Genomic DNA, 27,371 nt, shown 5'->3' on the forward strand with positions numbered 1-27,371 from the left:
CTGTGCACGCTAAGCACACACTCTTAACACTGAACCATACCCTCCCCCAACTAAACACTTCTTAAATGTTTCTGGGGCGAGCAATTTTAAGAAAATAGGATTTCTACTTTAATGTTTTTAATTAATAGCCTTTCTGGTCGAGATAAAAAGACTTCTTTTTACAAAATCTTCACTGGCCCAAAGTATTAAAGGAATCCCGTAAACGTGTGGAGGGGAATAGGAATCAGAGGACAAACCTTCCTCCCTGAATTTCTGCAGTTGCAGGGACCCTATGAAAATGGAGACTCGGGGGCCCTGGGCACAGACTGATTGCTCTGCTTCTCTTGACCAGTGAGCGCTTGTAGCTCTCAGATAAAAAGGTACTGCATAACTCACGTCCTACAAGAGCCGTCATGCACACTACAAATGCATCCCTGATGATTCATTTGAAAGTAAAGTATATCATGGTAGGAATTTATTTGTTAAGACAATGGTAGAAATTCACAACGGCGTTTAAAATCAGATTTAATTTTTGTAGCTATGAAAGCTAGAGACTATTTTTAGTATGTCCTTATTCCAGCTGGATTAGGAGTGTTTTGTGGGCAGCAGTAGGCAGCCTGGGAAGGCAGGTGGACTGAGGACTGTCCCAGGGGTGGGTTTCGGAGGCAGCGCCAGGCCACCTGTTCTCAGTGACACCGTCATTGCAGGAAGTCTTCTGCTAACTTGTTGAATTCATCTGCAAAACGCAAGTGCAGGTTGTGCTTGCCCTCCAGCATCAGATGCAGCCTAAAAAGAAAAGCTCATGGTTAATGGCCCACCGTTTAAACCTGTTACCCTCCCGACACGTCACGGGCATCCTGTGAGAAACTGCCACTTTTTTTCTAACTGCTGTTACAGAGAAAACGTGCACAGTATGAAGTTTCCTGGGATACAGACCTAAGAGTGGACGCCCAGAGGCTGACGTCACAGTGACAGCACACACACTGTATTCAGAATTGAATCAGGTTGAGAAATGGTCTGACTATAAACCTGACTGAGAGCAGGGAGGTGCAATTTGGTGGTTACCTTAAAAAAATCATTTTAATAAGGTTGATTTTAAGAGAGAGGGTTGGAAAGATGATAAAAATATGAAATGTCCTGAATCCACTGGACTGGAGCTTCGTGGAATAGTGGGAAAACCCGAATCAGAGTTCAGAGCCCCCACGGGCCTGCAGTGCAAGGTTCCAGATCACCCTGTCATTCTGGCGGACTGCGTAAGGCCACCCACGGGCGCGTGAGGCCGGAGCCCGCGTCTCCCGGCTCCGCGGCCCACACGTGGCTCTTGTGGCAAACCCCACGTCCACATGAGGTGGCTTCTTTTCAACAGGGCTTTCTTTGGTCAAATGTGGCTGGTCTGTAACTTCTTTAATAAAGGCAGACTTCTCTGAGTTCTACATTTATTAGCTATAAATGTGCAGAACTCGTAAGCTTTAAACGAATGAAAAGTTTCCAGGATATAAGCCCTAGTTTGAGGTGTTCTGTCCACAAAGACAACCGGACGTTGAAATGACTATACTGAGGCCAAATGCTAGTCCCCACATTGCCTGATGCTGATCTCTCCACAGCTGGGGGCCGAGAGCACTAGGGAGGACGTGTGGGGAGAGGGTGCCGGGGGTGGAGCGGCCCCTGGACTGTGTTGGGTCTCTTGTGACTGGACCACATTGGGGTCGGGTGGAGGTACCCAGAAAATCAGGATTGTCGATGTGAAAGGAGGACCTGCTGTCGGCATCTTTCTGAGGACCCTGCTGTTCAGGATGGGGCCCAGCGGCCCTCCCCGAGGAGCAGGGCTTGCAGGGAGGCTCCCGGTGTGGGCTTCCAGGAGCCAGAGAAGCAGCCCCGCTGACGGCGCTGGCAGTCGTGGGCACGTCTGGGCTGCGTGGCGCTGTCCAGGGTGTGCCGAGCTGGATTCCGAAGCAGGGACCCTGCCCCGCCTCACTTGGAGCCCTCCTCTTTGGGCAGCCAACCCACTCCCACGATTTGTTCAGATTCCCAAGAAGGAAGGAGACGCCTGCCGTGAATCCCTTGTAGGGCTCAGTGCCGCCTGCACCCTTCCTGAAGTGACCCAGGGCTCGGGAAATGAAAACTGGGCCCTCGTTTAAAGTACGGGGGCCCTGTTCTGAGGCAGCTACACGCGGAGCGGCACTGGACTATGACAGACAGATGGACGGACAGACAAGTGAGGTATGAGAAAACTGCTCTGCTCCTTGGTGGCGATGCAGGTCACTTCCAGGTCCTCAGCAGAGCCCCTCCCTGAGGTCTGATGCAGGAGTCCCTTGACCTGCGATGCTCCCCTCAGGACAGCGCGGCCACGGCTGCTGACCCAGGCTCTCATCCAAATAACAAAAGGCTCTGACTCCAGGCTCATGGGAGAGTGGCTTTCACACAACCTGCCGGCCGACGGACGCCCCTGCTGGTGCGCGGAGGGGACAGCCTGCCCACGCTGCCAGCACTGCCCAAGCTGAGGCTCCTGCCTTCACAGAGAGCTTGCTTCCGGTCACAGCTGAAGGCAACCGGAGGTGACACCGCAGGGTTAAAGGCATGGGCTTGATGGGGGCAAGACATGTCCTCTCTTCAGTACGGGGTCTCCCCTGGCCAGTGACAGCACCACTGCTCACCGGGAAAATGGGGACAGTAACAGTGTCCCCCCACAGGGTAATTCAGAAGACGACACTGACTGTGGGCACACGGTCAACACTTCGTACGTGTTCGCTGCTGGCCCACGATTCCACCTACGCGGCACTTCACAGTGTGCGAGAGTCCTCAGGAAGGTTCCAAGTATGCTCAGCATGGTAATCAAGTGCTCCAACCTGCGAGACTATTTACATTTATCGGCTAACAGAACTGACCGCAACTGGAACCTTCTTACCTTAAAGAGATTTTATGAAACGTCATGGGTAAGATTCATGTAGAAGGGACGAGACCCCACCCTCTGTGAGACACCAGGACGAGGCTGGCCCTGTCTGGAGTTGGTCCTGTAACCTGGCCCCAAGGGATTCCTGGGCTGCCTGCAGCAGCAGCTGGAGGAGAAGGTGGGAGAGGAAGGTCCCCTGAGCACCTCAGCCTGGAGGGTCTAGCACTGAAGCCAGGGCAGCCGTCCTTCCCTTGGTGTCTTCCAGGTTCACCCTCCACAGTACTGGAATGAACCTGCCGCCAGCATGAATCCTTCCCACTTCACCACTGCTGGTGGCGTGGCTCCCACTGGCCTGCCTTGGAGGCCTGGGGCCATCTTTCCGCTGGTGCCCAGACTGGACGACGCTAGGAAGCTGCAGATTCCTTCCGTGATTCAGACAGAGGACAGCCCTGTGACTAGAGGGCCTGGGCACCCGTAGCCATCCCCCACCAAGGCCAGGACCTCTGCAGACAGCTCAAGCCAGGTGCCCCCAGCTGTGATGGCTGGGTTTACACATCATCTCAGCTGGGCCACAGGTGCTCAGATATTTGGTCAAACATTATTCTGGATGTTTCTGTGTGGGTGTCTTTAGATGGGGGGGTTAACATTTTATTCAGTAGACTGAGTAAGGCAGATTGCCCTTCCCACTGTGGGTGGGCCTCATCCAATCAGTTGAAGGGCTGAACAGCAATAAAAGGCTGACCCGCCCCTGAGTAAGAGGGAACTCCTGCCTGTCTTCAAACTGGGACATTGGCTTTTTCCTGCCTATAGCGCAAATGGCAACATCAAGCCCTTCTGGTTCTCAGGTCTTCAGAGTCAGACTGAACGACACCATCAGCTCTCCTGGGTCTGCAGCTTGCTGACTGCAGACCTTGGACTTCTCAGCCTCTACAATCAGCTGCGATTCCTTATTCCTGCAGCAAATCAATCCCTCTCTAAGGATATATAGTGTGTATACATGCACATGTATGTATGTGTGTATTTGTGTGTGTGTGCACATGCTGCTGAAAGCTGTGACCAAGGACTGTACGCCTCTGACCTACTGCCATGCTATGCCCTGCTGCCTCCTGGGCCTTGATCACCTACACCTGTACCGTCCCAGCCACGAGGGGCAGTTACTGTGTGCCGAGTTCTCACTAATCTTAAATGTACACAGACCTCCTCATTCATTCCTCAAAACCTTATTCTGAGAAGATAGGCATGATCCTCCCCAGGTAGCACCCAGGAAACAGGAACAGAACACAGGTACCTGCTTATAGGCACAGTTCGTCACGGAGCCGGCCCTCAGGCCCGGGGCCCCCGAGACCCTGTGGTGCTCCTGACCACCGGCGCCAGCTAGACTCTGGTTCCCACCCTTCCCCTTTGGTGACACAGGACCTAAGGTGCCAACTCTTCGCACACGTGGACTTTGGCTCTGGCTCCTGCCTGCCTGGGCTGCTCTCTGGCCCCAGGACCTGCAAGTGGATTCTGCACCACACTCCTGGGCCCAAGTCACCTGCAGGGATGCCGTCCACCTGCAGTGCAGGGACACAGCCCGTGTGATGCCCATGCTCTCCTTCCACATGGTCCGAGCACTCTGAGATGTACAGCCCACAGCCCAGGATAGAGGCCAATGTGCTCAGCTGCAGAGAAGGCACCAGGAGGGGCCACATGGCCTCCGAAAGATGCGTGACTGGAGAACAGGACGGGGAGACATCTGAGTTGTGATCAGAAGGCTGGGTGCCCGTGGCCAGGCAAGGACAGGGCGGGGTACAGAGGACTCCAGGCAAGGCGCTGGTCACGGGCAGCTGGGTCTGAAACCTGGTCTCTGCTGGGGCCCCCAGTTCCTGAGATCTAAGACCTCAGAAACATACTGTCATAGGATGAATCAGGTCTCCCAGATTCACGTGCTTAAGTCCTAATCCCAGGACCTCAGTGTGACCTTGTTTGGATAGAAGGTCTTTAAAGAGGTGATCATGTTAAAATGAGGTCCTAAGGGTGGGCCCGAATCTAACCTGACTGGTCTCCTCGTAAGAAGACTAGATCAGCACCCAGACACACACACAAGACCCTGGGAAGACCCGGGAGGGCACAGAGGGAAGGCAGCACCTACAAGCCGAGGGAGGCCTCAGGAGAAACCAGCCCCGCCGACACCTGGACCTCAGACCTCCAGCCTCCAGACTGTGAGGGGAGAAGCGTCTGCAGTTTAAGCTGCGCTGCGCAGCTACCTGTTACAGCAGCCGGAGCTGACTCACACACCGGCGAGCACCCCACGTCTCAGCTCACTGTGAAGCCACCCCTCTCCTGAGCCAGCTCAGCCCCCTGCCTGGCCGGCCCATCACTCCCACCCCAAGGGGTTGCTGAGTGCTGGCCTCTGCTCAGCACAAATTCTCAGAAAGCGAGCTGGGCTGCCTAGCAGGCGGCGCACACCTGGCAACAGGAGTCGCCCAGGCAGGGGCTGGCGAGCAGGCAGGTGGCAGCGTCAGTGCTCTGCGGTCTGGGAGGGAGGGCTGGGCAAGCAGTGGGTGCACGGGGCGGGCAGGACACGGGACCCTGGGGGCAGGGCTGGCTCCCCGTCACTGCTGGAATCAGGGTGACTCCTACTTCTGCTGTGTACCTGGACTTCTGCTGAAGGCTTTGTTAGGAAGCAGCATTCTACTGCCCCAAAACAAACTTTAAAACCACTGAACTTGACCTATTTCTGATGCCTCTTTGCCTCCAAGAGATTGTGTGATTCCTCTCCCACAAAGAGCGAACAGAGAGAGACAGGAAGGACTGACAGGCAGGAAGCAGGGCTGCTGACGGCCCAGCCTCCCTCCAGCCTCTTCCAGGAGAGAAGCATCTGCTCCATACCTGATCTCTCTCTGCAGTAGGTCTCTGGGGGACAGACTGTGTCTCTAAGTTTAGTTGTAAATGTGCCCGGCGGAGAAACGGAACATCAAGTTCACCGTTTGCGCCCTGCTCGCTGAGTTGCTCCCTGGTGTTGGAAGGCCTGGTGTGCAGTCAGAGGAGGACTCTGGTGCTCAAGGAATCAACCCTCCCCTTGTGGGTCCAAAATTATGAACCGTGTTTCAGGTTCAGGCCCAGCATGAAGGGCTTTCCCGGCAGAGGAAGGCGGCAGAGTAACATGCAAGCCAGTTTCAGACGGTCACTGCCAGGAACACAGCACTCTCGACTCATTTGTTCCAAAGAATTCTGCTCTAAGAAAACGACCTTCTATAAAGGAGTGTACTGAAACCATTAACATCTCAGCGGTAAGGGAATATTTTTCTCCCATACTGATGTGTTCTGTTGCTAGGAGACAGGTCTGGAACAGAATTCCTAAATTAAACTTTCTCGCAGAAATTTACTGGCTCTCTAAGGGAACGCACTGCATTTATCACGAGCGTCAGTCTGCAAAAACCTGTCATTTCTGAAGCTAGAAGACAACCAGGTCAGCAAGTGTACACTTCAGGCATTTTACCATCATGTTAAAATAAGAGTATGTGTACGAGACGCAGCTGTGCCATGGGTGGAACGCACTGTGTTAGGAGGGAAAAAGTCCAGGATTTGTCATTTACGACCTATGCAACCTTGGAAGGTTACTTAACACATCTTGGTCTCAATTTTCTCATCTCTAAAATGGGTGCAATATTTCCCCCCCTTAGTTTGTTGTGAAGTATAATTAGATATCGTATACAAGATACCTTTTAAAATATGAAATGTTATTTGGACATAGGAATTATACAGGACTACAGTAATGACATTTTATTACAGACTAAGAAGCATGTCCTCCACATTTAAAAGTTCTTGGAGAAATCTGTCTGTAAAATATGTCACGGAATAAACAGTGTGACTAGGAAGGAGAGGAACGGTTTCTGAGCCTACCTTCCCTGCTGCATCGTGGGGACCCGCAGCTCAGGGACCTCTACTGGCCCTGCCAGGGCGCCGGCCCCCAGCGGGCGTCGGGAATGGCTTGCGGGCGGCACTAATTATTACGTCACTAATAAAGCCAGTTTCAAAAGAACTCCGTACGGTTCCAAAGACGTCCTGAGTAATGACAGCATCTCTGGAATTAATATACAGTCTCTGAGGAGGTCACAGCTCCCCTCGGTGCTTACTTTCCAGTATTTTTGTTTTTCAGAGAAACCAGGCCACTATCTCCTGGTCGCACCTCAATTTCACCTACAGGATGTACAGCCACTGCATGCCAAGGAAACACTGAGTTTATCCACCTTGGAATCTTCACCTTGATATAAGTACCAGCAGAAGCTGACTCTCCTGTCAGCCGAAGTATTTAAACTATAAATTTCTGTTCCACACAAAAACAAATGGGGCTAAAGAACAGAATTTCCACCGACATGTCTCACTAGGTTCTCTGGCGTCCCCAGGCTGGTTGGCCAAAACAAGGATGCCCAGGATGAGTAACACGTCTCTGCCACCTGCTCGAGTGAGCCCCTGACCCGGCCGGCCTGGCAGACCCCACTGTTTGGTGGTTCTGAATTACAGATTTTCCTCTGATGTGTACATACTTAAAACTGAAATAACACGAAAAACTTACAGAACAATTTTTCAAAAAGCAGGAATCAAAGTTGAATATAGAATATAATTGTATCTATGTTAAAAAATACTGGAAAGGAGAAACACAAAAATGCTAGTAACGGGGTGGGAAGGGAACCCCTGCTCAGTGGTTGAGCATGTGCTTAGCATGCACGAGGTCCTGGGTTCAAACCCCAGTGCCATCATTAGGAAAGTATTAAGTAGAAAATTAAATAAAATGAGCAAAGATTTTAAAAAATGATTTAAAAATCCCACATTGAAAAAACTAACAGAAGTACTTCAGTGGGTGACAAGGAACAGGTGCTTAGTTTTCCTTTGATTCGACAAACTTTCTTTGCCGGGTAGATGGTGCTTTTATGATGAAAGCTCCTAAATTACTACTCCGCTATGGTTGACGACACTGTCACCACTGCTGCAGCCCCAGCGCCCACCGTCCCAACTCGTCACCCACAGCTCAGGATCCTTGTGCCCCTCACTCCAGAAATACAGGACTATTGGTTGACACTGGCAAAGGGGGGCGGAGTACCCCTTAAACCTGAGCCTCACACTTCCTCTCCTCCTACGGCTTCTCCCGTCTGCCCCCCAGGCCCCGGGGGCGGAGCGCTGGCCCAGGCGTGACTCACCGGGACCCTCTCACGTGCTGGTGTATGAAGTCGGCGTGCGAACGCGGGACCAGAGGATCCCTCTCCCCGTGCACAACCAGGGTGGGGCACTGGACCAGGGGCAGCAGGTGCCGACAGATGTTACCTGAAAGACACAGAGGTCCCCGGGGGTCAGCAGGGCTGGGCGGGGCAGGGCGGACCTCAGCGTCCGTCTGTGCAGCACTGGCTTGGGTCAGATAAGTTCCTGGGGTTTCCTTTTTTGTTTCTTTGCTGGTGTTTTTCCTTGCACGATCTACTAGTAAACATGCAGTTCTGCCTGCTTACATTCAGAATTCAGGTACAGCAGGAGTTGAGGTGAACAAAAGCTCCACCGGTCTCCCTGCTGCAGGGGGCAGCTCCCTGTTTGCCAACAGTGACGAGTGCGCGGTGGCGGGAAGGCTTCTCCCTGGAAGCATGGCCCTGAGGGCCCGGGGGGAGAGGGCTCGGGCCACAGTGATCCGCCCAGCAGGCAGACGAGCAGGCTGCCAACAGTCTTGCTGTAGGGCGAGTCACGTCGCCAGAATCCCTACTTTATGGCACCCCCCCTTTTCTTTCTTTCTTTTCTTCTTTAACAGGTTTGTAACAGGCTGAGCAGAAGGTGCAGGGAGTTTGCACACCCCCGGCCCCACACACGCACAACCCGCATCGTCAGCCCCACCCACCAGAGGGAACGTCTGTCATGGCCGGGGAGCTGCGCTGACACGTCACCGGAGCCCAGGCGTCCTGAGGGACACGCTCCTGGTGTGCGCGGTCGGGGGCTTGGACAGACGGCCACGACACAGACCCACCGTCACAGCGCCACGCAGAGCATTTCCACTGCCCTGCAGCCCCTCTGCTCTGGCTGTGCCAGAAGGTGCAGTGGCCCGTCTTTGAATCGGGCTGTCTCCTTAGTGTTTGGTTTGAAGAGCTTTCTGTGTATTTGGATACAGTCCTCGGCTGATGGATCTTCTGCAAACACTTTCTCCCAGTCTGTGGCCTGTCTTTTCATTCTCTTGAAAGTGTCTTTGCCAGAGTCAAAGTTTTTAATGCTAACAATTAACACAGGACATACTTTGAACTGTTGACTTAATTCCACTTCTGATTTCAGCGTTCTAGCCTCTTCACTGCCCTCCTCAAGAAAACACAGAAGCTTACATTTCACGAATCTGCCTTTTTTGGTGGAGAACTGTCTCCGACACTGTTTACAGCATTTCTTGTTAAGAGGTGAGGAAGCTCATTTCGAGGACCTGTCTCTCCGGGCGGATCCTGCCTTTGCTCAGGATCTACTTGCTGTTTTGAACTTACACCAAAAAAGTCACATTTCTAACCGTGCTTTTCATTATGAAAGCCTTGACGGGTGACTCATTCTGGAAATGATTACTGAGTAGACCAAACTGGTCCTCCAATCTCAGCAAGTTTGTAACTGAATGTGCTTCAAGATTAGATCTCAACTATTCCCCTTTCTTTCAGCAATTAAAAAAGGGAAAGTGAGAGGAAGTAGCTACAAAAGACGGACTTGAGTTCATAACTTCTCTTCAGGATGTCAATTCTTCCTGTTATTGGAAGTCATGTGACTTTTCCAGATTAAGACAGGAAGACACCTGATGGCTAACGGGATGTAGTTTAGCTCTGAAGATGGGAAAAGAACTCAACATTCTCTTCCTCACACCACTTCTGCTGGGGCTGAAGGCCACGATGGACAGTCCCTCCTCTTCTGTCACACGAGACACAGTGGGGTGACACCTCCAAACGTGAAAAGGTGGAAAATATAGGGACTGTTGCAGCTCTTGGCTTCCTAATCACCCATATTCTGGAATCAGAAAATGAAGACTATTTGAGGCTTCCGGAGAATTACTTTGTCATCACACACACAAAGCACTCGCAGGAGAAAAGAGCAGCCTGCTATTAAAGACTCAACAATGCGAACCTTTGTGCACAGTCTGTCTCTGGCGGAGGGTGGGTGTGTCACACAAGGACCCGTATTGTGTGCCGTCGCCAGCACCCTCTGTTCACACACCCGTGTGCAAGGACAGCGGGCGAGCACGTTAACCCCGAGGGGTTCCGGGGCGTCGGGGGGCTCAGCAGTCTCTCTAATCCGCAAAGGGCCCGCCAGCCGTCCATGCAACCTACCACCTGGAAGACGCTTGAACTGGTTTATGCCGTCCACCCACTTTTCACAGGTTCTGGCAAAGTAGTCAATCCCATACAGGGCTTCCAGAGGCTTCCTTGTTCTCTCACTCCACTTAGAAACATCTCGGATACCTGCGAGACAGCAGTGAGGTTAGTCTCTACACGAGTTTATCTTTCAGCAGCCCCAGCGCAGGGCAGCTCGGCGCTGCGGCGTCTGCTCAGCCTGGCTACTTTCAGTGGCTTCCAGGTCTGCGCTGAGGGCTGTGTCCCCACCCGGATGTGAGCTCCATGGGCGGGGTTTTGCTTTCTGTTCCCCACTGTGACCCTCCGGCACAAGAGGGGCACCAGCAGGTGCTCACCAAGTGAATGAAATGAGGTCTGCATGTAATGCTGCTTCTCCGTTAAAGGCGTGAGATAAAAGCAGATGTTCCCTTAATCAGGGCCATCTGAGTAAAAAGGACACATTTACAAAAGAGGAGTTTTTTCTGAACTGCATTTATGTACACTGAGAAACACACACAGATCACTCATTCTAGCTTCCACTGCTGAAGACCCGTGGGCGTCACTGCCAACCACAGACTGCGCTACAGCGACTCACTGTTAGGAAAGGGACTAACAGCTAAAAACCAGCGTGGAAACGGATAAGCAAGTTCAACCCCTCAGCCCAGTATTTTCCTTACTTCTTGAAACAACCGGTGGTGACGGGAAGACCCTTGCCCTCCTGAGCCTGTCGCACATCGAGTGTCGAGGGCTTTGAACACGGTGTTTTACCCACACGACGCTCCCTGACACAGCAGGGCCGCCGCGATCAGGATCCCCACCCAGAGGCAGCCAGCACGTCGCCCTGGGCAGGGCCCGGCAGCTGGCGGGCACCCAGTGCACACCAGGGAAAGGAAATGACCGCATGGGGTAAAACTGCGACTTTCAGCCCCAGCGGCCTTCCGAGCGGGGCAGCCCCGCCACAGCCAGCGCCTGCCTGTCCTCCGCTGACTCCTTTCAGTTGCAGACGGAAGCCCGGGCTCCAGTCCAGAGACTGAGGACGCCGCACTGCTCTGCATGAAACGGAGGGGACATCACGTGGGGGTGCAGAGAAGCAGCCCGACAATGAAGAGGTGGGGGGAGACCTGGGAAGGAGGCAGAGGGAAGCGAGGGAGGAAAGGAGCGAGCAGCTGGCAGAACGCCGTGACAACGGCCAGTGAAAACGTCCCTGCCAACAGCTCTGCCCTGGGCTGCCGAGCGGGCCACACCCTCCGAGAGGCCTCCCGCAGCCCAACAAGCAGATCTTTCGTGATAACTCATGTCTGCTGCTGCGCTGCTGGACTGGGGGGCTGAGGGAGACGAGAGTGTGTGTGTGTGTGTGTGTGTGTGTGTGCGCGCGTGAAAGAAAACAGCAGAGAGTAGGAAGACCACTCAAAGGCAGGGTTGTTCCGGGGGAAATGTGACTGCTGGCTGGGGAAGAGTGGAACCCCGGAACCTGAGATTCCTGCATGAAGCTGAGGTGAAAATGGCCCCAGCCTGGCACCATCACGGTGCCCAAGAGCAGCGAGCGGACATCCCGTCGGAATGAAAGCGCTCTCAACGCGCACTGTCTTTTTGTTTGTTTTCAGACCAAGAGTAAGTAAATATATACTCCTCATCAAAGATCACAAAGCAATCCGAATCTTTATAAAGTGAACGGAAAAACTAGGAACTTGGAAGAGAAAGCTTAGAAATGAGGTAGAACCCCAGACCCAGAGATGAACAGAGACAGGGAGATGGGGAGACTGGGCTACAAAGTCTCACCTGTCCCCGAAGGAGGAGGGGCCAGCAGGCCACCACGCTTCTCAGAACTGAGGGAAGAACCCACAGAGAAAAGTCCAATGTAGCTCCAGCAGGATAAAGCTAAAGAAATCCACACGTAGACGGGGGGTGGTGAAACAGCAATGTGCCAGAGGGAGAGAAAAAAACCCTGAAAACCAGCCGGAGACGAGACACACCACCGCAAAGCAAGGAGAGTCGGCCGACAACACTTCTCAACAGCAGGTGAGGGAGGCAAGGGGGTCACTGGGCCGCAGAGGAGACAACTTTCCGTTGATATTTCCGTGCTCAGCCGGGCCACCCCTCGCAGGAGCGAGGGTGAAGTACAGACGTTTCTAAGTAAAAGCTGAGCTGACTATTAACAGACCTGCCCTCAAAGAACTTCTAACCAATAGCTTCAGGGAAAAGAAAGGATCTCAGAAGGAACGCCTGAGATGGAAGGAGGAAAGGGGAGCAAAGAAACGGATATGCGTGCTGGCAACCGTAAGACAGACCCGGCGGCGTGTCCTTCCCGCCTCAGGCAACTCCCCACGCTCAAGAGACAACAAAACACTGTAACATTTCCCCGCATTAAAAGTAAATGGTTCTGTCCATAGAGAAAGCAAAAAGACGAGCCACGGGCTGGTAACACAGCTACTAACACAAAGGCCAACCAGCCAGGGGTCAGGAATCGGATTATCAGAAATGAAAAAACAAAACCACCCTGCAAATCAGTAACGTTGTAATAATATCAGACGCGTTCTAGCTTGAGTTGGGTGGAGTTTCTGTAGTTACACTTCCTAACATATACCCGTGAAACACATTGTATTACATGTATCAAATATTACATAACAAAAGTGCAAAAATCAGTGAGAAGACATGAACAGGTAAAATACAGAAGAGGAAACCCCAATGGTGCATAAACACAGGAAAACATTCTCAGTCTCATCAGCAACAGGAAAATGCACGTTAAAACCCCCAATAAGGTACCATTTTACGCCAATATGCCCGGCTAGGATTAAGGTCTGGTGATTCCGGGTCCTGCGGAGGGTGTGAGTTAGGGGTGGGAATGTAAATTTATTTTGCTGGAAAACAATCCATCACCGGGAACGCAGCAGATCTCCAGACACAGCACTGGCCCGGCCGCCAGGCGTCCTCCCGGGGGAGGCCGCTGCGCATGTGGCCCGAGGACACGCCCCAGGTGCTGACAGCCAGGCTTCCCGTAGAAGAGGGAAGGCCAAGGGCAGCCTGCCCGCCCGACGGAACACGACGCAGCAACGCCACGAACAGCCTCAGAAGCACCGTGTTCTAAGAGGCCACGTGGCACGCGAGTCACAGATGACCACCTTGTTCAGCTCAAAAGCAAAGAAATTAAATGTTCTTTAGGAATATAAACATATGTGACAGAAGTGTGTTCAGAAAGGCACAGGGATGACTGGGACTTAGGCAGGAGGTCGGGTGGACAGGAGAGCACACGTGCACAGGACCCTGGTGTAACCCATTCGTGTCACATTTGCATTACAGGGACCAAATATCATACAATTAAGTTAAAAGTTCAACTATAAAATAAAGTATTATATGTTAAATTATAAATTTAAAAAATATATCTTAAGATACTTTATATAACAAAATATATAAGAGTATACGCAATATAAATGTGATATATTACATTTAACTTACTTATAAAAATACGTATTTATACGTTTTTACTATAGTATATTCTATTACTTAAGATACACATTAAAATACATATAAAGTAATTTATATTTCATATAAATATATTTAATTTATACATTTAATGTATTTTAATGTGTTATCAATATATTACGTATTAATAACATAACATTATTAATATATAATATAAATATAATACAAATTTCTATAAAATCATAAAAGCCCTTGTGATGGGAAGGCTAAGACCTTTAAGAACCAAACTGCTAACATTCGGTGGGAAGATGTTTTTCTTCCTAAAGTGTAAATTCTTCCTATGAGGACAGCGGGAGAGCCTCAGGCATTTGCAGAGGCACCTGTGGAGACGTAAACTCCAGGGCAAGGCTTTACACGTCCACAGGCACCACCACCTGCGCCCCCAGGGACGGGGAGCCCGGCTGCAGCGGCCAGGCCCCAGGCACGCATCGAGCACCGGTTCACAGCACTGGCTTGGAAGCAGCCTGCCTGGGTTTGAATCCCGGCTCCTGCACTCACTGGCTCTGGGATCCCGAGCTAGCGCCTTACCCTCCCTGTGCTCGAGTCTCCTCACCTGAAAATGAGAATTGTAACAACACTCTGACATGAAGAGTGAAATGTGCTGCCAACAGTGCCTAGCACATAACAAGCACTCGAAACTACTCCATGTATTTAAATATTTACTTTTGCTCATTTTTTTCAAGAGGAAGCCAGTTTAACCCCAAAGCATAATTTCCTCCAAAAAACAAGTAGTAATTATTTTTCATAGTTGGAAGTTCCTAAAATAACCATTTGAATCAAACTGTTTGCTGATCCAAAACAGAACTAATTTTTATCCCCAAAGAAACTGATACATTTCTCTTTTTTTGAACATACGATTTGTGCTAACCACTGGAATCGTCATGATGAACATAAATCAAATATACACTCATCACTAATTACTGAATTAATCCAGTCAGCACTGCTGGAAGCCTGCTGTGTGTCTGTCACAGCAAATATGCTCTCTGCCCTCAAGGGCCATACGGTCCAGCAGAGAACTTGTAAACAACCACAGGAGCAGAGTCCTGTACGAGTTGAGTGATGGGAGAGGCTGGGGCGGGCAGAGGAGGGCCACAGGGCTTCCCAGAGGATGCAGCACTGGCCCTGGGTCTGGGAGAACAGAAGCCGGCAAGCAAACGTGGGGCAGAAACAGCATGTGCGCCAGCACAGAGGCAGGGAGCCAGGCCACTGACTGCCAGAGATTCGGGGATCTCAGTGGCTGAAGAAAAGGATAAGTGTGTGGGGGCAGGGGGACATAAAGGCAGGGGTCCCGGGTCCCTCACATTTGGAGCAAAGCTGACTTACTGAAAAGCTAGGGGAGACCCTGAGTGTCTGCTCGGGACAGAGTGGAACGTGGACTGGAAGCAGGTAAAGGCAGAAGATGGTTAGGAAAGTGTCCATCACCCTGCGTGGGGACCGGGGACTGACAGGGCCTGGGCCCAGAGCCTGGTAGGAGGAAGGGAAAAGGCAACATGGACTCTAGGCAGTGCAGAGCATGCAGGCGCGGGGTGTGGGGACTGCAGCGCGAGGTTAAGCGCCTGGGCATCGTCAGGCCACCAAGGCAGGCGCACCTGGACACCAGCGGAGGCACGGCCACCTTACCGCTGGCACAGAACACGCTCTCAGTAACAGCGCCTGGAGACACTACTCTGGGAGAGAAATGGTTCTCTCCATCAGTATCCCCTCCCACAACGAGAGAGTGACCAGGAGGGACAAGCCTGGCAAAAGGACCACGACTCCGACAGAGTGTGCGGTCCAGGTGGGCAAGCAGTAAGAAAACTGAACAGGAAGTGGACCACCTGGGACCTGGGAGTCGGCGAGGCCAAGGGATGCTGAGCTGCTTGGTGTAAGGGGGGAAGAAGCTGTGTGTGGAGGACCCAGCGTCCCAGGCCGGCAGGGAGGAGCAGGCAGGTGTCAGAGCAAGAGGACACCCAGAGATGGGAGGGTGGCGAGAGCCTCGGGACGAAAACGCTTCAAGAGGCGTGTGATGAACACACATCACATATGTTCCCAACGCTGCCGGACGTGTCCGACAGGCTGAGAAGCACAGAGGGATGTTTCCCGGCACTGGAGGGTCAGAGTCCATCCTGCTCAAGGTCAGGGGAGACGGTGTGAGGAAGGGGGATGATGGCCGGGAGGGGCGTGGGGGTTCAGTGTCAGTAACTACGGGGGGCTGTGAGATTAAGAGTTTGTAGTTTGTTTGCAGAAAGAATGGAAGTCCTCCTTGGATTCCCACTTTGACATAAATGTGTGTGTGTGTGTGTGTGCACGCGCGGGTGCACACGCGCTGGAGGGGGCGGGGTGTGACTCACGGAAACTCACGAGCGGCTTTGAGAGCAGATGCTTCAGAAGAAGCCCCTCGTCAGCCAGAGAGCCAGGACCGGCGTGGGGGACGCTGCATCTCTTCCTCCTACTCCGCCCTCTCCTTCTGCCCAGCCCTGCCGGTGCAGAGAAGCTCACTTCCCAGCGGCAAGGCAGCACCCAGACCCCAGGAGAAGGCCAGCTCTCTGACCAAAGGCACCAGGGCAAGGGGTCCTGACAGCTGACTGCACGCAGAATGACCATTATTTTTTTCTCTCTCTTCTCTTGCCATTTTGCCCCAAAGATGGCTCCAGAACTGTGCAGCAGCAAGGGGACCCACAGGGGACCCCCTCATTCTGCATCTGAGCTGCTACAGGTCCTGGGACGGCCCCTCAGCTCTGCACACGGGGCAGATGTACCGACGCCCGGGGCAGAGGCCGCAAGAACTGAACCACAGGACTAACCGCCATCCAGGTCCTGGGGGAGCCCCTGCAGGACACACACGGGGCAGGGACACACGCGGGGCAGGGACACATGCGGGGCAGGCGCAGGCTTCGGGAACTGACCTGACACCGGAACCACCGCCCACAGAAGGAGCAACAAAATCTGCAGCCTGCATCTAAGCTGGCTGAATCCACGCCATTGAATGCCAAGGAAAAAAAGCAAAAAAGTCAACACTTTTCAGAGTATTTTAACAGGATCAGTCTCACAACATAATTACAATAAAAATGGCCCCAAGTCAACCACAGACAAAACAAACCAAAAAACCAGGAAACTGACAAATCTGCCAGAGAAAAGACCATTAACAAATGTCAACCCTGAAATGACCCAGACACTGGCATCATCGGACACTTTAAGGCAGGCATTCTAACATGTATGTCACTGGGGTCCCAGAAGGGGAGAAAAATACTGGCACAGAAAAAGCACCTGTAGGAATAATGAGGACAACCCTCCAGATTCGGTGTCTGAAACACACAAAGCAAAACCCAGAGGACAAAAGACAGATTCACAATCACAGCTGGAGGCTGCACCTTCCCCTCAGTCACTGACAGAACAAGTGGACAGAAACCAGACTACAGAAGACCTGCAAACACCGCCAGCCAAGCTCGCCTGACCGACATTCCAGGACACTCCACCCAACGGCGGCGTCATCGTCAAGTGCACGTGGAACATCTACCAAGACAGACCACATTCTGGGACATAACTCACATGTGCAAGAAGTGAAATTATACAAAGTACGTTTTCTGAACATTATGAAGCTAAACTAGAAACCAGTAACAGAAGGGTATCTGAGAAAACCCCAAATATTTGGAAATTAAATAATATTTCTAAATACCTTGGATCAAAGAGGAAGTCTGAAGATACAGAAATCGTTAAACTGAATGAAAACGCAACATACCAGCATTTGTAGAATGCAGCCCAAGTCGGGCTCGGGGAACTCTGTGGCATCAGCTGCTTACAGCGCAGAAGAAGAAAGGTCTGAACGTTCTAAGCTTCTACTTGAAGAAATCAGGGGAAAAAAGCAAATTAAAACCCAAACTAAGCAGAAGGAAGAAAATAATAAAAAATAAGAGCAGAAACAACACAACTGAAATCAGAAAAGTAAGAGAAAGGAATCAATGAAACCAGGAGCGAGTTCCTGATTTAATTCTCCAGGCCAGCGGGTCAGGATAGAGAGGTGACACGAACCATCAGCCTCAGGGGAAAAAGAGGGGCTACCTCTACAGACCTTACAAACCGCTCAGAGTAACAAGGGAACACAACAGCTCGGACAACGAGATCACTGGCCTTGGCGAGAAGCTCCGGCAGAGGGGCTGGAGCGGGGGCCGGCAGGATGGCCTGACCACGGGCAGAGAGGAGATGCGTACAAGCAGAGTTCAGCTCGCTCGTGGGAACGGCAAAGGCGGGCAAGGCAGAGACCGCAGGCAGGAGGGGCAGCCAGCCCACCTTTACCGGCTGAGAGGGAGAACCCAGCATCACAGGAGTGGAGACAGAACCACAGGCGTCCTGGGGCAGCGGGAGGGGCAGCACCAGCTGCAGAGCGCAGGGGCTCCCTCAGCACACGGCAGACACCTGCCCCAGGACCCAGCAGGGACAGTAAAAGGACGGGCAGGAGTGCCGGCTGGGACTGCTGAGTACACCAGACTTCTCATCAAAAAGTCCCACAGCCTTTACCAAACAGAAAGACAGTAAAGAACCGAGACCCTGCAACAGGACCCCGCCATCACGTGGCTCACGTGGCTCACGTGGGTCATGTGAGCTGCAGAACCGGCCTGTGATATTCCAGCGCTCGTGTCTGCAAACTTTCTGTAAAGGGCCAGAGAGTAAATGTTTTAGACGTCTCAGGCCAAGAGGCAAAATCAAAGACGTTCTGTAGATACAGGCGAGAGACTGCTGACCTGCCTGGTCCTCTTTCCCGGGGTGGGCTGTCTGGGATCCAAGAGGAACACTCAGGACAAAAGCTACTGGCCTAGAGGGGAGGGTCCTGGTGGGGCAGCCCAGGTCAGCTTGACTTTCCCCCCCAGGGACCCCCAGATCTCAGCACGTTCTCCTCTCTTCCGGGGAGCCCCAGGGTCTCGATTAGGGCGCCGTGCTGGAGGCTGAGCATCTCCTGAGTTGCCAACTGGAATGCCGTGACTACGTGCCTGGTGAGCGCCAAGAGTCGCCCATGTGAGGGGACCACCAGAACAGGCGCTGGGCAGTGACCCCAGGACCAGAGGGGGCACCTCATCTCAGTCTTGCAGCCCGCATGGCGCCGGCCACCTCCATCAGAGCCTTGGCCTTACAACAACAGGCAGGGGGCTGAGTCTGGCCCAGAGGCCGCAGTTTGCCAGCCCCTGTGTCTTTAAAATTCTTCAAAGATAAGCTTGAAGGACAACCTTAAAAAGTGTGGGTAGCACAACAATTCTTTATCAAAACACAAGGTTTCGTACTTGAGGACAATGTTCCCTTCCACACTCACATGCCTTTAAATGAGGTGACGAGTAACGCTTCGCGTCAACCCCTCCTTCCCTGAGGTGCACGATCACAGGAGGAAATGCAAAAACTGACTTCACTTATTAGCCTTTTCCTGAGTCATAAAAGTGTCACTTCTGGAAATAGAAAACTTCAAAACACTGACCAGTTAAACTGCATTACTTTCCTGAGAAGGCATCATGCTCCCACCTTCGAGCTGAGGACTTGTCAACACGCATCAAAACAAGGCCTGAGGGTGGGCGAGGGGGAGGACGACGCTCTCGGGGCGGGGGGGGGGGACCTACCCTCGTAAATGGCCTTGTCCTCGTCGGTCACGTAGGCGTTGGCGCCCCAGACGACCACCTTGTTGATGTAAGACGGATATTTCGCAGCAGCAATGAGCGCCGTTATCCCGCCGTCACTCCAGCCCAGCAAGGACACCTTCTTAAACTGCAATGTCTGTGACAAACACAACAGAACGCACGGCACAGGTTACATGCTTCCAAATGTGTTTGACAGAGAAAACGAACAAAGATTACACCTGAGAGACACTGCCTCAAAGTAAAAACTGAATGATTGAGACAAACAATTAACGAGTATCGGTCCAAGACACTTGCTGATGGGACTATAAACTGGTGTGGAGACTGTGGATAATAATTTGGCTCCATCTTGTAAAATGAGCATTCGCATCTTCCAGCTAGTATGGAACGGTCACACACGTGCCCCAGGAGGCAGGTCCGGGCTGTCCACCCCAGCACTGCTTACAATCACAAAAAAATGAGAACCAGAATGTCCACGGACAACAGAATGTTCACTGCACTTCGGCTTATAATCACACACACACACATACACAAGGCAACTCAGAAGTTACTTACCTACCACCAGAAGACAGAGGAATTAAGACACAGTGTATCCATACAATGGAATACTAAGTACCTATTATAAGACTGGAGTAACTTTGTGTTTATTGACATGGAAGCATCCCCTTGATAAATTGCTTAATGAAACAGTCAGCTGGAAAGTCATTAGGTACAGCAGGATGCCATCAATACACAGCAGAACACTCATATACGCAAAAAGGCAGAGCCTCAGAGTCTCGGCCGCGGGGTCTCTAAAGAGCTGGCCTGCAGGAAGCTTTGCCTCCTCCCTTACACCTACTCGGATGCTGAGTTTTCTGTAGGAATCACATGGTATCGCCCTCGAAGAAACACAAAACAGAAACTAAATGAAGACAGGCCCGGCCCTCCTCTTCTCCGGGCTCTTCCCTGAGGGACCCACCTTCATCAAGTCGACCGCGTCTTTTGCATCCCTTTCAAAAAATTCCACGGGGAAGTCTCGGTCTGGGGGTCTGGAGCGCCCATATCCTCGGGGGTCCCAGGCGACCACTGTGAAAAGCTTCTTGTTCAGGTTCTTCAGCTGAGGTCCAAAATCAGTCTCTCCGCTTCCTAAAAACAGTCCCTTGGTTACACTCAAGTGAATGTTGTCGCTGTTTCAAACGCACCACACGAAAAGCAGAAGCAACTCCAATCTTCAAGTCACTAGTTCCTACCCAAAGTGAGACGTCAGGTGTAACCAGCCAGGCAGCCCCGCAGTGAGGAGCCCACAGCGACCTCTTCCTGGTGGACTCAGACCCGCCCCCTCCCCCTAGTGGCTACTTTGAGAAGGACGGGGGCCCTGACTGGTCCTGTATTATTTCAGTACTTTTCATCTTTTTTTCAGCTTAATTGTCCCTCAAAAAAAAAAAAAATTCATGAAACTACATAGAAATAGGCTTATTGATATAATATGCTTCTGGGTTTTTTTTCTTTTTTTTTAAAGGACTGCTATAAATGAGAGAGATCTTGATAACATCTGTAGACACACTTATGAGATTTGATCCAAGTTATTCAAAGCAGAAATCCAAAACCCCAGATGTCCTTTACTGAGCAAATGTGAACAGCCTTGAAGATTTTATTTTCTGGTTATCACTAGAAACCAGAAAGCTAAACAAAAACACTGAAGTGAGGGAGAAGGGCAGGGTATGGAGGGAAGAAATCAAAGTAGTTTGTTTCATTAAAACCGTATGCAACAGCTTGTGTTAACAAGGAGAACGACGTCCTCAAGGTGGTGGTGGAACGCAGAGCGTGCAGACAGTCGTCCTGTGCGGAGATCACAGCGTGGAGGGCCGGACTCCAGGGGCAAGTCCACATCTCATGTCTAAGCTCTGCTTGGTTTCTGAGGACTCACAGCTCAGGCCACAAATGATACTAAACACCTTGCTTAAAAAACTATCTATTGTTAGAAAATGCCTTTCAAGATGCTGTAGGGTCATTTAACATCACCAAGGACCACTGCTCTTCCTGACAAGGTGTACCTTTCTCAACATCAGGCAAATCATTCAGAAAACTCAAGCCAAAAATACAAATGGATTTCAAGTACACGCCTACTGCTCTGACATCTGAAGCTTCACTCATGACCCCTGAACCGGAGGGACTTCTCGGAAACTACCCTGAGGGAGAGGGCAGGTGAGAGGGTGGGGGAGAGAACAGTGCAACTCAAGACCAAGGTCAGAAATGTGAGACACGTGCTTCCTGACACACAGGCATACACACGAAGACCAGCGCAAAGCGCACTAAAGCCTTTAGCAAAATTATTTTAAGGGACAGTTACTGATGTACGAGACCTAAGGAGGAAACACAGCCAACAGTGGCCGCCTGTGGGGGGGACAGGGAGTTGGGGGAGAATCTTGCTCTTCGATTTCTGAATAAGGTGAATGTTCCACACAAACAAAAATCAAGTCACCCAAAGCTCTTTATCCCTGGATAATGATCACAGTACTGAAATAATGACAAAGGAAGCTGGCCCACTGCTCACTGCTTTCACAGCTCACTGTAGCTCTCCATCGGCCACAGGAGTGACACCCTCCTGCCCCAGTACAGCAGGTGGGGGAAGATCTCAAGACTCTCTGGATGGAGACACCGCAGTAGCCACAAGGGCACCACGATCACCTGATGCTACGTCAAGTGAAACCACCATGAATTGAAAAAGGCAGCATTTTCCTTTTAGGAGAAAGCAGCAAATCATAAGAAATAAATATGTGTTGGGATTATTTAACTAAATTGTAAATAAAACAATACCAAAGCCCTTAAAACCAAATCTGAGATGTCCTGGATCACTGGAAACTCCCCCAGAACCTTCTACCTCTAAACTACTCACCAGTCAGAGGAGACTGTGATCCACCTGGTTTAGCACCCTCCACGCGTGCCAATCTAATTCTGATCTTCGAAAGGGCTTTAAGCCCAGTTTTGTTCTCAGCTCTCAACTATCTGACCGTACAGTCAAGCACAACAGGGCGATCAGTCCGGCTTCCAGCATTAAAAGCCTCACACCCTGGATCCCTCGATTCCAGCAAACTGGCTGGCTGGTCAGCCCCACATCCCCTTCCCTGACCCCTGTCAACCCCTAAGTTGTAGGCAACTGCACAGTGCAGGACGTGCACGGGGGAAAACTGGGTACTTAAGGGAAGAAAAAATGCGTAAAGGAGAAAGGCATCTTTCTAAATCACCTAAAATCGATCATAGGAAATATTACTTAAAGCATCTCAGCAAAGCACTAAAGGTAACCAAGACCAAGACTGGCATCTACGATCATGAACACGTCACAGACGACACAGCACACGAGAACGGCCGTTAACACTTCCAGACCCAGCATCCCCGGAAGCAGCAGGACGGCATGCTCGCCCTCTCCTGTCCGCAGGTAGTGCAGGTGGACGCCATTCACAGCCACTTTGGCAGAGGTCACGGAGGAGCTGCAAGAGAAAAGCCCCAGCCCCAGAGGGAGACGGGTGAGCGGCACAGACGTGAGGACAAAACCGCGCTTTTGTACACTAGCCACTCTGAACCCTTCCCGGGGCCCTCGGGTTACTCTGACGTGTGCTTCCGTTTCCCTGACCTAAAAAGGGACAAGCTTGTTTCTTCCTCACTACACTGCAGAGCTGGACTCGTCATCACGTTTGAACGTCCCCCAGCCCCCACGCTGGGCTTACCCCGCAGGAGCACCGCAAGGCTCGCTGAAACCACCGGCCGCCCGCCCAGGGCACAGGCCCGCTGAGCTGGAGGCCGGGAGCCGCGGGGGGCTCCAGCTGGCACGATGCAAGGTGAGCACCAGCAGGACCCTGGGGCCGCTCCCCTGGACCTGGGGCTGCCCTGGCAGCGTTCCCAAGGGTGAGGTTGGGCCCAGGGTTCATGGGGAAGGCCCTGAGCCCAAGGCTGTCCCTTGGGCACGTAGCTTCTCCATTCTCTAGTGAGATACAGGAGGGCTCTGGTCAGGAACGCCCGTCTGCACCGACATGGGCAGGCTGGTTTTTAAGATGCTGAAATGTTTCTGTGCTGACTGTTAAATAGCGGGTCCACACCAAGAGCCCTCCCCCGCCGCCAACCTGCCTGGGCCCAAGACCTCCCGTGACGCAGCATCAACGGGATATGCTCGTCACAGGAGAGGGTCTTGGGCGGGGGCCACCGGCACGGTGTGTTCTGACTGAACAACCCATGTGTATACCAGGGGCTCTGCCCTGAACAGCCTCTCCCCGGCAGCCCTCCGGGCAGTGCCGGACAACCATGCGGGATATCTAGCAACAGAGCACGCACGAGGCCCTGGCGCCTCCCCACGTCTCCCACCTGGCCAGGGTGGAAGGGGCGGTATGGCGCGCCCGGGCAGGTGCTGGAAAAGACAAGCTGAATAAAACCACATCAAGTCTTAACACACAGTCCCTGCGACAGAACGACAGACCCGGGTGGCCTGACACAGCAATAAGCTCACAATCTACAGAAACACCACAGGGGGGCCAAGAGCAGCGCCCCAGGTGCCCCTGCCGAGTCATCCGTCACTAACGTCCTGCTCCTCTAGGAGCAAGTCAAGGCGAATAATGCTTTCCTGATAAGGTTCATTTTGGCAAATGATGGTTGATGGATACATCTGCCTGCAAACCCTCAGGGAGTGGTGGTGAGGCCGGGAAAGAGCCTGAGGCACCGCCCGCACAGAAGCTATCGTGTTCCCGTGTTCAGCGTGAGACGAGGTGGCTCCCCGCACAGCCGCGCACAGCTCAGGGCTGGGGAGAGCACCTGCATCACTCCTCGCGTCCTTAGGATTCTTGGGGGATCCCCACCCGCAGCGTCAAGGATGTGCTTTCAAAGGCATCTTGCACAGTGAGGGTGTTATGTACAATGAGAGCCCCCTCCCCCAATCTTTCTCGATGTCTAAGCCGGTGGGTTTCACAGACGCGAGCCGCCCAATTCACACGGGCTTCCCTTTCATGATTAGTCCAAAGTCTCTTCTGCCAAAAGCTCCAACTTCCTTCTTTGCTTGGCTCTATCCATGCCTTGATTTCCCATTCCATAGTTCTTTTCTAATCATCCCTACCCCACATTCTTCTGGTTGCCTAAGAATACAGAAAGACAACCAGGCAGTCCAGACTGGGCACAGTGGGAACTCAATGTCAGGGAAGCGTCCCTAAGGCAGATGACTTCGAAGGTGGCTTCAGAGCCTGTCAGAGTTGGGCAGAGGTATCTGGAGAAGACTGAAAAACTAACATTTAAGATGAACTTCCAAGACGGGGAAAATTCTGAAAACAGAATGTGGTGGGGAGGTACTTCTAGTAGAAGAAAGGGCATGATCAAAGGCCTGGGAGCGAGGGACACACGTGGGGACAGGTATGTTCAGCTCCACAGGAGTGTGGGGCCAAGAGTGAGCAAAACGTGGAGCCAAATGGTGAGGGGACTCCAGCCAGGCTGCCAGGAAAGAAAAAGTGCCTGGCACCTCGTCACCAATGTCCTGTGTGTCATCCCATCAGAGGTACCCCATCATCACAGAGGCTCCCAAAATCTTGTGTCAATCTCCAGGTAGGGGAAACAGGACAGAGAGCCTTTCATGAACAAAAGCAAATCAATTTCAAACATAAGAAAAAAGTTTTATTTAAAAAAGTTATTGAATGATTTTCCACATAAATATAATTGAAGTGAGCGTTGTATCCGTCCTCCAGCTCATCAAAGGTTCTCAGATGGCAGTCAGGCCTCTGGTAAACATTGCTAACAACAGAGTTTAGGTAACTTGCCCCAGTCACTCTGCTGGTAATTTGCAAAGTCAAAGTGAGCACCTGAATGCTGACACCAGTGCCTTTGGCATTTTCATACTTTGCTTACAAATAAAAATGGGGGCCACTTAGTAAGATGTGTCCTTACCTTGAAAGTCCTACAGATTCTCTGTATCATATATTTCAGCTATTTCTTTTATTTTTTCCAAAATAACCGTTAGCTACAATAAAGTATTAGCGATCCTGAGGGCTTGGATTGACATGAATTTTGATGACTTATTTTTACATCTTTTATACACTGTTTCATGATTTAGATATTCATATTTGTATCATTATTAATTATAACTACTAGTTACTTAATTCCTACTGTGTCCCAGGCCTCTTACATGCAGCCTTTCACATTCATCTTCTCAAATCCTCAGAACAATTCTGCAAGGCACAAGACTCAGCGAGCTTAAGTAACTTGCTGATCAGAGTCCCTGGCAGGGCTTGGTCCTGGGGCCACACCCACCCTGAACTGCCGGACAGAAGGTGGGGGCACGTGCCAGGGGAAGGTGGTTCTCTTACTCTTGAGAAAAGCATCCCCAGGTGGAACGAGAAAACATTTCTCTTCAGGAAGGTTGTTAGGTTCTCTAAATTATTAATACTGTAACTGCACATAACACAATCTCATGTAGAAAAGGCTTTTCTGACCTGGCCCTGGGCTAGACCACTTTACAGATTATGAAATACGAAAAAAGTCAGAGTTCCAAACAGCAGACTTACAGAGAAGGTTTTGGAACCCAAATCAGTGGTCTGCTGGGCACCAGCTGTTCAGGAGCAAAGGTTTTACAGGAGCACTTTTACCTACTTCCATGGGGCTGGATTCTTGTTTCAGGATTAACCAACACCACTGCTGGTTTTCTCCATCACATGTCATATCAATTTGCAACTACATTTATAAAATGGCAGTTCAAAATCCAGAGAAACTTGTTTTTCAGAGGTATTTTAGTACAATGATTTGCACTGCTACGTGGACGAAGCCTTCCTGCAACCATTAAGTAACCTAACGTAACTGATACGGGTACAATTACACTAACCTCTTTTCAATCCTTTCTGCAAACAGGAAAATGGATAAAGACATTTTTCAATACCGACTTACAGAGCTGCAGACATTGACACATCTTCCATCTGTATCAAAACTGTCCTAAAAATCTTGTAAAAGATCTTAACTGACAATAAAGAACTTAAATCAAATCTGAAACTCAAGAACCAGTCAATCACAGCATAAATACGTAAAGCTGGTCAGGTTTTTCCTCCTCTCTCCTTCTTCCAAATGAGAAGTTTCCACATTAGAGAAAGTGAAGTTCTAAATGCCAGGTACCTACCTAGCATTTGACTTTCCTTCCTAGTCACGAATGGAACGGACCCATGGTGCACGTGTGTGCGTAGGCAGGTCGGCAGGGAATAAAGTAAAACAAGCTTCATGTGGCTCATGTCCACATCCTCTGCCTACTACCACCTGCGACCAGGGCACCCATTTTTAGGACAGTAGGTCAGAGATTAATTCAGAGTTTCTGTTGTTGTTTATCTCAAAGTGTGTGCGTGTGTGTGCGCCAGCGCGCCGGGGACGAGGGTCAGAAGACAGGCAGATTCCTGGCGTCTCCACAACCCACGACCTCAGAGCGTCTGGGCGCTGGGCCCAGGACTCTGCATTTTCCCAGTTCCCCAGGTGACTCCGTACCTTAAAGTCCGAGGTCGGCAAAAGCAGGGGAGACTCAGGGACTTGGGACCCGCGACTGTGAGAGCCAACGGGGCACAGGCACTGCCAGGCTGGCTGTGGCCCTGCAGGCGTGGGGAGCTGCCCAGGGCGCCGCACCGGGAGCGAGGGTCTGGGGTCCACCCCGGGTCTCCCCTCTGGGTCTCGGTCTGCACGACGGAGGGGCGGGCCACCGCCCCCATCCCCGCCGCCGCCCGCGCTCCCTCGGCCGCGCCCCCGGCCCCGCCGCCCCAAGCGCGCGGGCGTGGGTGCGGGGGCCCCCTGAGGGGAGCGGAGCCATTACCAGAACGAGGCCGCGGGCCAGGCCCGGGGGACGTGGAGCCGGGGTTTCAGCGCCGAGACGAGGAGCAGCAGCCGCCGCGCAGCCCTGGGGCCCAGCGCCACCGCCATGCTCGCCGGTCGTGCGCGTGCGCGTGCGCCCGCCCCGCCCCGCGCCCGCAGGCGCCGCGTTCGCCTGCCGCGCGGAGCCCACCTGCCGTCCCGCGCCCGCCCCCGCCGCCAGGAGCACGCATGCGCAGGGCGCGCCGGCTCGCCTGGCCTGGCTGCTCGGCCGGAGCGCGTGAGCTAGAGCCCCGCGGAGACGCCGGCACAGACCGCAGCCCTGGCTCAGAG

At 52.0% G+C, this 27,371-nt stretch overlaps 1 protein-coding gene across 1 annotated transcript; it reads right to left on the reverse strand.

Annotated features, from left to right (window-relative positions):
* Window positions 1–432: 432 nt before the first annotated feature.
* On the reverse strand, window positions 433–27,223 carry BPHL (biphenyl hydrolase like). The gene is made up of 7 exons (XM_072945777.1): window positions 27,043–27,223; window positions 22,617–22,720; window positions 20,212–20,378; window positions 19,239–19,392; window positions 10,177–10,308; window positions 8,050–8,173; window positions 433–765 (listed from the first exon to the last, which is right to left on the reverse strand). The coding sequence occupies exons 1-7, from the start codon at window positions 27,147–27,149 to the stop codon at window positions 678–680; spliced, it is 876 nt and encodes a 291-aa protein (XP_072801878.1). The 5' UTR covers window positions 27,150–27,223; the 3' UTR covers window positions 433–677.
* Between the last annotated feature and the right edge of the window lie 148 nt (window positions 27,224–27,371).

The sequence above is a fragment of the Vicugna pacos genome, chromosome 20, assembly GCF_048564905.1.
Source record: "Vicugna pacos chromosome 20, VicPac4, whole genome shotgun sequence".
Taxonomy (NCBI): Eukaryota; Metazoa; Chordata; class Mammalia; order Artiodactyla; family Camelidae; genus Vicugna; species Vicugna pacos.